This window comes from Microtus ochrogaster, unplaced genomic scaffold, assembly GCF_000317375.1.
Source record: "Microtus ochrogaster isolate Prairie Vole_2 unplaced genomic scaffold, MicOch1.0 UNK16, whole genome shotgun sequence".
Taxonomy (NCBI): Eukaryota; Metazoa; Chordata; class Mammalia; order Rodentia; family Cricetidae; genus Microtus; species Microtus ochrogaster.
The window spans coordinates 2,126,933-2,139,053 of record NW_004949114.1 but is presented as its reverse complement, the minus strand read 5'-3'; the positions used below and the strand labels follow the sequence as shown (position 1 = coordinate 2,139,053).

The following is a 12,121-nucleotide window of genomic DNA, read 5'->3' as shown; positions in this document are numbered from 1 at the left end:
GAATCAGTCAGTCAGTCAAAGTCAGGTACACCCCAAATGAAAATAAACATAAACCGGGCGGTGGTGGCGCACACCTTTAATCCCAGCACTTGGGAGGCAGAAGTAAGTGGATCTCTTGAGTTCGAGGCTACACAGAGAAAACCTGTCTCCAAAAAACAAAAAAAGAAAAGAAATAGTAACTATTATGGCCATCCACTCCACAGCGGGGTCCACAGCCCTCTACACTGGGTTCAAGCACCGCCCACAGTGTCTAGAAGCACCTAGACCCAGAGGCGACACAGAGTTCTTTTATCACGAAGCCTAGCGGTCTCCGCAGCAATGCGGAACCTAAGGCTCTGGGATTGCGGCGAACCACGGACCGGACTAAAGACCGGAACCGGAAGTTCTCTTCCCGCGCGCGTTTGCGAAGTGTGAGCTGGCTCAGTTGTGCCCGGATTTTGTTTTTGCCGTGGTCGATGTGGTGAGCGCTGGTTGCTGCCGGTTTCAAGCCCGGCTGCAGTCGGTATTGCCCCAGCCGTTCCCAGCCCTGCGGGGTCGGAGTCCCCGGAGAGCTCGGTAGTTTCCCTTCTCCCTGGTAATCTACAAGTAGGTGACAGCGGGGAGCGCGATGGGTTGTAATCGCAGGCAGTGTGCCTGGACAAAGGCACTAATAGAAGCCTGTCTGAGCATGCGCACACTCGGTTTTGAGCCGGGGTAGGATATTAAGATAGTGTCTCTCCCACCGAACTCGACTTCAGTCCTAGAAGTCGAACTCGGGGTCCTCCAGCCTCGGCCTTCCTTGTGCAGGGATGACAGGCATGCACTACTACTTAAAACTTTAAATGGCTTGCTTGGCATTTCTGCTTTGGAGCTCCAGGATGGACCTGACTGAGTGCTCCCTCCCCTTTTTCTTTCCTTTATGACTGAAGCCCCCACTGAAGAACACAACCATGGAAGACAAACCATTGGTAGTATCTAAACAGAAGACAGAAGTGGTATGCGGTGTGCCCACCCAGGTGATCTGCACGGCCTTCAGCAGCCACATCCTGGTTGTGGTGACCCAGTTTGGGAAGATGGGTACGCTAGTCTCCTTGGAACCCAGCAACGTGGCCAATGACATCACCAAGCCAATGCTAACCACGAAAGTCCTCCTCGGGAAGGACGAGGTAAAGGGGTTGGGAGAACAATCTTTTTCTGGGAGTCATTTGTCCAGAAGGATATGGGGTGTCTGATAGGTGCCCCTCTGTACGCACCCAAGGACACAGTAAGCGTTCTCCAGGACCTTTCAGATCTGAGGGTGCCCTGGCTGCCCCGAATGATGCTTTTCCTGGCGTGTCAGCATTTTACTCAACACTCAGTGGAGGTATTGATTTTTGTGACACAGCCGTCTCCTCAATTTGACCCCCATTGTGTGGCTTTATGCTAATGAAGGCTTTATGTGTATGTCTGCTTCTTGAGTCTTGACAGCAATCCCCTCTGCAGGCATGTCGGTCTGGGTTAGGGGTAACCACAGGATGGTACCCAGAGACACCCAGGGAAAATCTTAATGATGCCTCGTCGGCAGCTGGTTATGTCTGCCGTGTGCGGTCCACTCCGTGCTCTGAATCACTGTGGCCTTTTTGTCCCTGGAGGTGATTTAGGGAAGGTGTGGGAAGCTGGTCTGGATCCCTGATGGGTGCTTAAGGAGAGCATCAGGAAAATAAAGTGTTTGAGCCGAGTGTGGTTGTGCATGCCTGTACTCCTCCCTTGGGAGACTGGAGCAGAACGGTTGCTACGAGTTTGTGATCAGACTGAGCTATGTGGTGAGTTCGAGGCCAGCTAGAGATAGACCCTCTTCTCCTCCCCCCTTAAAAAGAAACAAAAACAAGGGCTGGAGAGATGGCTCAGCCAATAAGAACACTTACTGTTCTTCCAAAGGACCTGGGCTCAATTCCCAACACCCACATGGTGGCTCATAGCCATCCATAACTTCAGTCCTAGAGGATCCAGCACCCCCCGCTGTAGGCACTACACACACATGGTTCACACTCATACAACAGGCAGGCAAAATATCCATACACACACACACTATATATATATATATATATGTATGTATGTATGTATGTATGTATACACACATACAGCAGGGCAGTGGTGGCAAATGCCTTTAATTCCAGCACTCAGCACTTGGGAGGTAGAGGCAGGTGGATCTCTATGAGTTTGAGGCCAGCCTGGTCTACAGGGGGAGTTCCAGGACAGCCAGAGCTATACAGAGAAGCCCTATTTCAAAATAGGGTTTAGTTTGTTTTTTGTTTTGTTTTCTGAGACAGGGTCCTCTGTGTAGCCCTGGCTGTCCTGGAACTCCCTCTGTAGACCAGGCTGGCCTCAAACTCATAGAGATCCACCTGCTTCTACCTCCCAAGTGCTAGGATTAAATGTGTGTGCCACCACCACCGGGCCAGGGGTTCAGTTTCATTCCCAGCTACATAAGGCCAGCGTGGGCTATATGAGACCCTCTATTCAAAAGGCAGGGAGCTATGAGAGAGCTCGGGGGTAAAGCACTTGGCTTGCAAGCCTGTGTTCAGTCCCCTGAACCCACAGTGGATGGAGAAAGCCAACTGCCACAAGTTGTACTCTTCGCTCTCCCAGACAAAAAAACACACACATAAACACATAGACAGAGGCTGCTTGTTCATTTCCTGGCTGCCCAAACCCAAAATAATCGCACAGAAACTATATTTTAAAACACTGTTTGGCCTATTAACTCAGGTTTCTTATTAACTAACTCTTACATCTTAAATTAACCCATTTCTATTAATCTGTGTATCGCCTGTGTAGGCATGTTACTCCTTCTGCAGCTACATGGCATCTCCTTTCTATATCTCTGTTCGGATTTCCCGCCTGGCTTTTCTCTACTAAGCCATTGGCTGAAACAGCTTCTTTAATAACCAATGGTAATAAAACATATTCATAGCATATAGAGGGGAATCCCACATCATCTCATTTCTGTCTTAATAAAAAGGAAGATTTTAACTTTAACATAGAAAAATTAAATATAACAAAACATATATTTGTGTGTGTGTGTGTGTATATACACACACAAATATATGTTTTGTTATATTTAATTTTTCTATGTTAAAGTTAGAGAGAGAGAGAGAGACTAAATAGCCATGCATACATGCATATCAATGCACGTCTTTAATCTTGACACTTAGGAGATGAATGTAGGTCCTGGTCTACATAGCAAGTTTCAGATCAATCAGGGCTACATAGTGAGCTCTAGCTTTATAAACTAACTAAACAAATAAAATAGAGACTGAGGAAATAGCTCAGTTCCTAAAGTCCTTGCAAGCATGGCCTAAGTTTGAGTGTGAGACTCGGCTTGGTGATGAACACTTTTAACTCTAGCATTGGTGAGGCTGAGGCCAGCCTCATCTACATAGCAAGTTCCAACCATAGAGAGAGCCCTGTCTCAATATTTACAAAAAAAATAAATAAAAGATATTCTCAGTGCTGGGATGGCAGAGACAGAAGGATCTTGGGCCTTGCTGGCCATGCAGTCTGGAGGATTCCGGGTCAATGAGAGACCCTGTCTCAAAGTAGATGATGGTGCTCTGTGCCTCATACCTGGGGTTGTCTTCAGGCCTCCTCATACTTATGTATGTGCACACACTCTTTAAAAAAACAAACAAACAAAAAACCTGGGTATGTCAACACATGCCTGGAATCCTAGAACCTGGAATCCCAGGAGACTGAGGCAGGAAGATCTCCATGAGTTCAGTAACTTGGGCTACATGACTTCCAGGCTAGCCTGGGCTACAGAAATTGACAACCTATCTTTAAGAAGAAGAAGAATAAAAGTGAGGTTTCCTGTCTTCTCCCCTCCCCAGCCGCTCATCCATGTCTTTGCAAAGAACCTGGTAGCATTTGTGTCTCAAGAAGCAGGAAACAGAGCCGTCCTCCTGGCCATGGCTGTGAAGGACAAGAGCATGGAGGGGCTGAAGGCCTTGAAGGAGGTGATCCGGATGTGCCAGGTGTGGTGACCTGAAGTCACAGTACATGACAGTCGGATCCGGTGGACACTTATCAGGGTCTATGCGACCTATGTTTCCAGGACAGTCAGATGGAGGCTCATTCTCCGGCTTTAGCCTTGAAGCTGGGAACAACATTCAGATCTCAGGACTTGGCCTATGTGGCTACTGCGTTCTTGCCTGGTGCACCGGAACCGTTCTAGGCTACAACAGAGGCATCTGCTGAGTGGAAATCACCCAGTTTGGGGACTGGCAGCCCTCGGTGTACAGCAGCACCTGTGGGGAGACTTTTTTTTTTATCAAAAATAAATCTAAAATACTTCGCTAGCCTTGTCAATAATGCTGAGACATTATGGTCATGTGCCAAAGTTCGCTTCAGGACACTGTAAGGAAAACCTCCTGTTTGGCAAAAGCACAGTGCATGGTTGCTGGCATGTAAGGTAGATCCCAGGCATGTGGGGGCATGGGCCAAAGCCTCAAATTACATAATATAGTGAGGGACAAGCGTGTGCAGAGACTGGACATGTGGGAAGCCAAGCAAGGGTGGAGTCCCTAAAGATGGGCTGGATGGGAAATCCATGGGGGAAGAAGGGGACACAGGTGAGCAATCCTCAGCTCAGAGAGGAGGAAGGCTTCTGAATCAAGTTGGGATCCACTATTAGAAATACTTCCAAGGCTCACTGCCAGGGTTGAGAGCCCAATATCAGGCCTGGACATTAGGCTGGTATTGATGCCCAGAGTTGGCCTGTTGGTGCCCATTCCTCTGAAGATTGGCATCCTGGGACCCCTGGAGTCCCCTGCCATGGGAGGAGATGGGCAGAGGGTGGGGTCCCTGATCACAGCTGAGTGGGGATTTCTCAGGTCCGATAGGGAATCTGCTCTGACATTCTGATGGTCACCAGAGGAGAAGAGGCCACAGAGAAGCCATGTAGAAGTCCAGGATGGAAAGCAAGCCAGTGCCTTTTTAGGGACCCAGGATGTCAGCTGTGTGCTCAGGAAACAAGGACGGAATTGCTGACTTGGCCTCTGAGCCAAAGGTTCAGGAGTGCCTGCCAGGTCCGGGGAAGGGTGGCCACTTTCACTTAGAGTGGGTTGGGACAGCTGGGGACACCAGCTCAGCTGCAGTGGGAGTGGGGCGTTGTGCCCAACTTCTGGAAGGAAGTGTTGCTGCCTATAACAGGGGTGTCCCAAAGCCTCTGAGAGCCCCGTGCTTGCACCCCCATCCCTGGCAGGCAGCTCTCCCACACAACTTTGCCCTTTGTCCATCCTTTCCCAGACCCTGGTTTCCCTTCTCCTTTATGTCCCCTGGGTAGACTGATGGTGGGGTCTGGCACTTCTCAACCAGGCGTCCCCTCTGTAACCTCTTCCCCATCCTCCCAGTTGCCACCAGCCCCTGGAGAGTATGGGCCATCAGAAATCTCACAGGCCGTGAAGGAGAAGGACCGGTGTGGAACACAAACAGCTGGTAGAGCCAGCCAGGTCAGGGCATGCTCAGGTGCGCCCTGTAGGGTGGCGGCACTGGCCAAAGGTCTCTGTTTGGTATCGCCCTGTGATTATTCAGATGGATAATAATCAGCAAGCCCCAGCTTCCTAGCCTTAGCAGATAGAGAGCACCCTGGGTGGAGCTCAAGGCCAGATCCAAGTTCTGGTTTGTGGCTTTGGTTTTCTGATTTGGTCCCTAAGCAGACCATTCACATGACCCATTGGGTGACCCATTACTTCCCTTTCACCAACCTTTTCCCGACACCTGTGCCCCAGAGAGGCTATGCAGCAGCTGCTCCTGGGTAAAAGAGCTGGGATTCGAGCCCAGATGGAGCACCCAGGCACCAGGCCCTTTAACAACTCCTTCATCAATGTCAGCTCCATCCGCCAATAAGGCTCAGGGATGCTGGTTTTGCTTCTAGGCTTCTGGTCCTGGGTCAAGCGGTTTCCTTTCCAGTCATCTCTTTGGGTCCTCCACCAACCCAAAACGCAACTGACAGAGTGTATTCCACATAAATGACAGCTGGGGGCGTAAAGGTAGCTTCATTCACTTTGTCTGCAGGGCTGGAGGCTGCCTGCTTGGGAAGGGGTACTGAAACTGACCTGTAGTTGAACCAGCTCTCTCTCCAAGCTGGGCAGTATTTACAGCTGCTTGGAGCTGTCTGGAGCTGTCTAGTAGCTGTAAAACACAGGCCCGTAACAAATACCTTAATCATCTAAGCCAGTGCCCCTGGCCCAAATCTGCTGTGTAAATCAGCCAAGGCTCTACTGGAGAAGGGACCTGGCTAGAGCGTCCCCTGTGCTCTGCTGCCGCCGTAACTCAAGAGAGACCCACGTCACCCTGAAGAGATCCACAGCGCCAGCAATTCCTGGGTGGAAAGGATTTCTGTGGACACAGGCGCTGCACGTGGCACACACCTGGGGTAGATCTGTAATTGACTCCTAGCGCACGTAAACATAGACTGCTCTGCCTGTCATGTGCTCAGGCCAGGCTGCCCCCTAAGGGCCATGCCTTCGCCACCATGAGGTCGTTTAGCAGTTTTCTGCTGAGAGGAAGCAGCCTCCCCAGTGGCTAGGACAATGTGCTCTTGCTCAGTCGGTGATGGCACTAAAGAGGTCAAGGGAGGCCTAGGAAGGTATAAATCCTCAGGGGACCCTGTAGGAGCCTTTCCAGGAGCTTGACCAAGCCCTACTTTGCTCCCTATAGCCAAGTAAGCAGCACACAGGCAAGTCAGTGAACTGTCCTGGCTTGAGGTTGAGGACTGGGAAATCAAGAGGCCCAGAGCTGTGATGAAAGACTTACCAAACTTGAGGGCTGGAGTTCCGATCTCCAGAACCCATGGAAAAGCCAGGCAGATGAAGCAGCTGCCCAAAATGCCGCATGCCACATACCAAAAGAGACAAAGACAAGCCCTAAGTGAGTAACTGGAGCAGGGGCCAGTGGTGAGTGAGGTCAGGAGCCTACATGATGCACAGGGTGACTGCAGGGGCATTACCACTATGACTTAGTTTGCCATCACACATCGGGGCTTGTCCGAAGGGTCGAGAGTGCTAGGCTCGGCTGAAAGTGGGAATAAACAGGTTCTACAAGGACCACAAGTTGGAAGACCCCAGAACCCTGCTCAAGTGGGAGAAATCTCTAGATACAAGCCCAAGTAACACAGCTTGAAAAGGCTATGTCCCAGGCCTCAGAGCCCACTGCAGAGTGGACATGGCACCTAAGGCCTCGTGGAGCCCTGAACCCAGCCCCACCACCAGACACTGGCTTCGGGGGTGACAGACTGCCGACATCATGATGGAGGGCCGAACACAAATGAAGCCATGGGGATAAAGGGTGCTTGGAAGAAGCAGGGAGATGGGGAGAGATCTTCAAAAAAAGATTTGGTGGTACTTACCACCCAGAACATGAGAAGCATTGGGCATCCCTCACAACTAGGGCCCAGCTGCAGCTCCCCAAGACCATACCAAAGATGTAGGACAAACGCGATTTTTTTTTACTTTTTTTTTTTTGGTGTGGGCATGCATGTCCCATTACATACATGTGGGGGATAGTGAGAAAGTAAAGATTTTCCTTCTACTATGTAGGCCCTAAGGATCAGATCAAACTCAGATCATCAGACTTGGTGGCAAGCACCCTTTTGTTTCCTGAGCCACCTTGCTGGTCCCAATCCCCAAGATTCTGTTAGTGCCCTGACCCACCCACTTTCAAAGCTCTTCCATGCCCTTGGACAACCATGGCAGTCACTTACTTAGCCTGTGTCTCCTGATGCCAGCATCCTGGGACAGATGTCAGTGACCTTGATTAGAGGTTAGAGGTAATGTCTGCCTTCAGGCACTTCAGAGATGAAAGGACAGGGAGCTGCGTGGATAGAGGGAGAAGCTGGAAATCATCCTTGCCCTTCAGTCCATACATGTCACTGGCATCATGACCCTACCTGAGAACCCATATGGGATGTGGAGGCCAGCTCCCACTGGGTTCATGGTCACAAGCCTGTCTATCCACGCAGCTCTAAGGACTTGGCCTGTGGACACTATGACCAGGACAGGGAAAGAAAGGCTGGTCCCAGAATCCAGGATGACAGAGGGTGTGGCCGGGTGAAGGGTGTGTTCCTACAAGGCTGTTGGGCAGGCAAGGCAGGCCAGGCAGGACTGGGAGGAGTTTCAGGGCCTCTGAGAAGCCATGCTCGGGAAGCAGCAAGAGTATCCAAGGGGCCTGGGCTTCCCTGGTTGCTGAGAAGAAGGACAGCAGAGATCTGGAGACCACACTGAGGAGGGACCTCCTTAGGTCCGGAAACTGCAGAGTGTGTCCTGAGAAACCAAAGCAACGCACCAGCCCAGTGGGCCCTGCCAGCTGCCCAGAGCCACCATGGAGGTGAGCTGTGTGGGTGTGAGTGAGTGTGCATGCGTGTGGGGCTGGCTCAGGAATAGAATGGTGTCCAAGCAGTGGCCCCACGACACCAACATGGTGGGGACACGCTACCAAGAATCAGAGAATCTCATCCCCTAGCCAATCTTCTCCACCTGTGTCCAGACTCCCTCCTTACTACGAAGGGTCTCAGGACCAAGGCAAGGCTTTGCCCATCTCCAAGTGGAAGGGCCCCCAGGTCCACACCCAAGTCTGGCATCTGGCTGTGGGGCAAAGTCAAGCCCGGACAGGCCCCGACAGGTTCTCTGAAGGCTGAAGAGTCGGGTCTAGAGAGGAAGGTGGGTACAGGAGCAGGAGGGGGTACAGTTGGCAGACATCACGGGGATGACCCACCATGGGGTCTAGGGCCATTGGGCGCAAGCAGATCCTACTCATCCTCAGGGATGAAAGTCAGGGATCCACCTGTGCTTCAGCTGACACCAAGGCAGCTGAGCTGGCTCTGAACCCCAGGTCCTCACTGGCCTGGTGAGAGAACCTATAGCCACCTGAGATTAGCAACCCGAGTCCCCTCTGTGTGTCGAGACCCTCTGTGAAACCATAAACAGAAAGATAAAAGCCTGGGGAAACTGAGGCAAGGCTTGGTCATGTTGACTTGTCTGCCCCCACCTTTCTCAAGGCTACATCTATCCAAGTAGGGGCCACATCCCGGTCACCAGAAGGCACTACATACACATTCTAGACTCGTATTTTAGGCAGGTAGGCTGGAAGTCTCAGCTGGAGGAGGCACAGGCAGAGAGAAGGGGTGGCTGTGGGGATCCCCAACACGGAAGGCCAGCAATCAGGACTCATCACCCAGACTTCCTGGAACCCGCAAAAAGAGAAACCCAGGGCCTCTCAACCTACCTGAGCACCTTGACCCATAGGGAGCTCTTGGCTTCATCTCCGCCCTGCCACGCCTCAGGTGTGGGTGCTAGCTGGATCAGGGCCAGAGCGCTGACAGAAACAAACCTCACTGACACCCAGTGGACACTAGCAGGGGATCCAGAGGATTTGGAGATGAGCCTGGGGCGACTGGATGCCAAAATTATACTGCCCACCCTTCAGGGCCCGCCCTGAATGTGTCAGCTCAGCCAGCAAGTTCTACCAGCAGGTTACTTACCCCGGGGCAAACAAACCCTGACCCCGACTCTAGAGAGACCACATGGCCAGCTAGAGACTTGCCACAGACCAGCCTGAAGCCCAGTGTGGAAACAGCCCACATCAGAGGTGGAGGCCATGGGACAGGGGTGGAAGCGAGGAACAGGCAGAGCGGCTCTCCTGAACCCCCACCCCCAGTTCTCTCAGTACCGCCTTCTGGATTGGCAGGAGTCTAGTGTCCTGGTCACAGTGAACAGTAGGCTAGTGGGACTATCCTCATATGAGTGTGACCAGGGCCCAGCCCTCTGTGACTGTGGTCTCTGATACCGGCCTCTGGTGAGGCCTCACTCGGCAGTGTGTGTGTGAAGAAGCAGGGATAAGAAGCTAGCTTTTCTCTTGCCGCCTTCCCCTGTGACCCCTCACTTCTCCAGCTGTATCTGAGCTCAGCACAGCGGCTCCCCCTCTTTCTCCAGCTTCTGGGATGTGGTACTCTGTCGAGTCTGTGGACTCCCTCTGCAGGCGAGTCATTTGGCAAGCCCTTCCCTTGTTCCAGAGCCAGGCAGCAAAGATGGTCCCCAGCCCTAGACATATCAAGGATGTGTTTGCCAAAGCCACACAGTGCACCCAGCAGAGACCCATCTCTGCCCCCACCTCACATGCCCAGAAGGGGGAGCCAGAAAGGGGGCTCCACCACCCAGAAGGGTTCCATCGCCTCCATTAAAATCCATTCCTGAGATGGCTACCTGATCTCTCCCACCTCACAGCTTAGAACCCACTGGGAAGATACTGCAATGACCAAAGTTTTCCAGCAGGGGGCAGAGCCTGCTGAGGTCGAGGCATGATCTGGAGGCCCAAGAATGGGGTGGGGGGGGGGCTTCTGTGTTATTAAGGACCCAGGCACAGCGTCAGGTTCCAGAAACTCCTAACAAGAAGGACAGATAAACACCCAAACAGATCTCAGATGAAAGCTTTTAGCAATGGGATACGGAGACATTGCTAGAAGTGACAGAAGGCCGGGACATCAGTATCTGGGAGGTGAGGGTGCTGCAGCCATGGTCCAGGGCCTGTATGTCAGGGACAGAGGTGGCCTAAGCAGTCAGGGAATGACTCCCAGGACATGTGCAGTCAAGGGAAGTACATGATGAGAAGACATGGATTAGAAGGGATCATGGGGTTGACAGATCTCAGCCTTGTACAGTTGGGTACTTCTGGAGTATCCCAGACACGTGCTAAGCCTCCAGTGTCCGTGTCTCAACTCCAAAAGGACAGTAGCCTGAAGCCTTGTCTAAGTCATCAGTAGGGTCACTTGGCACCAAAGATCAGATGGGTGACATCATAATGCACCCAGTGGTAAAGCCCATATGAATCCAGAACAAACCTGAGATATGGCCAGAGCCCCCACCTACTCCAGGAGCCAGGACAGGTGAGTCTCTTTCCACAGGCATGTCACATGGTAGGGATTCTAGGCAGGTGTTCTACCACTGAGCCACACCCCAGCCCCTCACTGGGGGATTCTAGGAAGACAGTCTAAAGATGAACTACATTCCCAGCACACTTTTTATATTTTTTTAATATTTATTTATTTATTATGTATACAATATTCTGTCTGTGTGTATGCCTGCAGGCCAGAAGAGGGCACCAGACCTTATTACAGATGGTTGTGAGCCACCATGTGGTTGCTGGGAATTGAACTCAGGACCTTTGGAAGAGCAGGCAATGCTCTTAACCACTGAGCCATCTCTCCAGCCCCCCACTTTTTATATTTTATTTTTAGATAGGATCTCACTAAGTTGCCCAAGCTGGTCTTGAATTCACTCTGTATCCTAGGCTGGTCTTGGTTTACCAGTGTTGCCTCAGATTCCAAAGTAGCTGGGATGACAGGCCTATGCCATGAGGTTTGATTAAATTTACCCATTTTTATTTTTTCGCTCATTTGTATATTCATTCATGAATATGTATAGTGATGGATTCAGTGGGACAGGCTTTCACTAGCCCAGTTTAGCCTAAAGCAGTTTGTAGCAAGAATGACCTTGAACTTCTAACCCTCCTGCCTTTAACTGAAGTGCTGGGAAAACAGTCGGACACCAGCCCACTTGGTTTATGCGACACGGGGTGGAACCCTGAGCTTCACGCATGCTAGGCCAGCACTCCACCAACTAAGCCACATCCTCAGCACTACCCAGTTTTAAGTGCACAATTCTGGAGTAGTAGGGATGCTCACAATAGGCAGCCCCCACTTTGTCTAGTTCTAGATCTTTCTCACCACTCAAAAAAGAAGTTCTATGTCCTCGAATCCCCCATGGCCTTCTTCCTCCAGCTGGCCCAGCTCACGCACTCCCTTCTCTCTTCTCCCTGCCTGCTCAACTGCCTGACAACCTGGTGCCAGCAGGTGAAGGCACCTGCCAGCCAGGCTGTTCCTGGAAGCCAGCTGCTGCTGAGCAAACAGCCCCAGAGGGATAGAGTGTCGACAGGGGCGGGGACAAGCCTTAGCTTCCCCTCCCTTTGCCCCTCCCTCAGCCCTCAGCCCAGGTGGGCCATTGGCCAGGTGAGGCCCTGTGTACCTTTCCTGGCCTAGCGCTACCCTCCAGAGACCGGCCTTGCCCCAAACCGAAGCTTGGCTTCCAGTGGGGGCCATGTGGCCGCGTGA

The 12,121-nt window shown here is 51.8% G+C and overlaps 1 protein-coding gene across 4 annotated transcripts; it reads left to right on the top strand.

The window, feature by feature from the left end:
- The first annotated feature begins 381 nt into the window (after nucleotides 1–381).
- On the top strand, nucleotides 382–4,314 carry Psmg3 (proteasome assembly chaperone 3). Of its 4 annotated transcripts, none has more exons than XM_005367116.3 (3): nucleotides 382–460; nucleotides 909–1,145; nucleotides 3,849–4,314. In XM_005367116.3, the coding sequence occupies exons 2-3, from the start codon at nucleotides 930–932 to the stop codon at nucleotides 3,999–4,001; spliced, it is 369 nt and encodes a 122-aa protein (XP_005367173.1). In that variant the 5' UTR covers nucleotides 382–460; nucleotides 909–929; the 3' UTR covers nucleotides 4,002–4,314. The 4 variants fall into 4 exon arrangements, with proteins under 4 accessions (XP_005367173.1, XP_005367174.1, XP_005367175.1 ...); XM_005367117.3 differs by having other exon boundaries at nucleotides 388–585; XM_005367118.3 differs by having other exon boundaries at nucleotides 396–555.
- The last annotated feature ends 7,807 nt before the right edge of the window (nucleotides 4,315–12,121 follow it).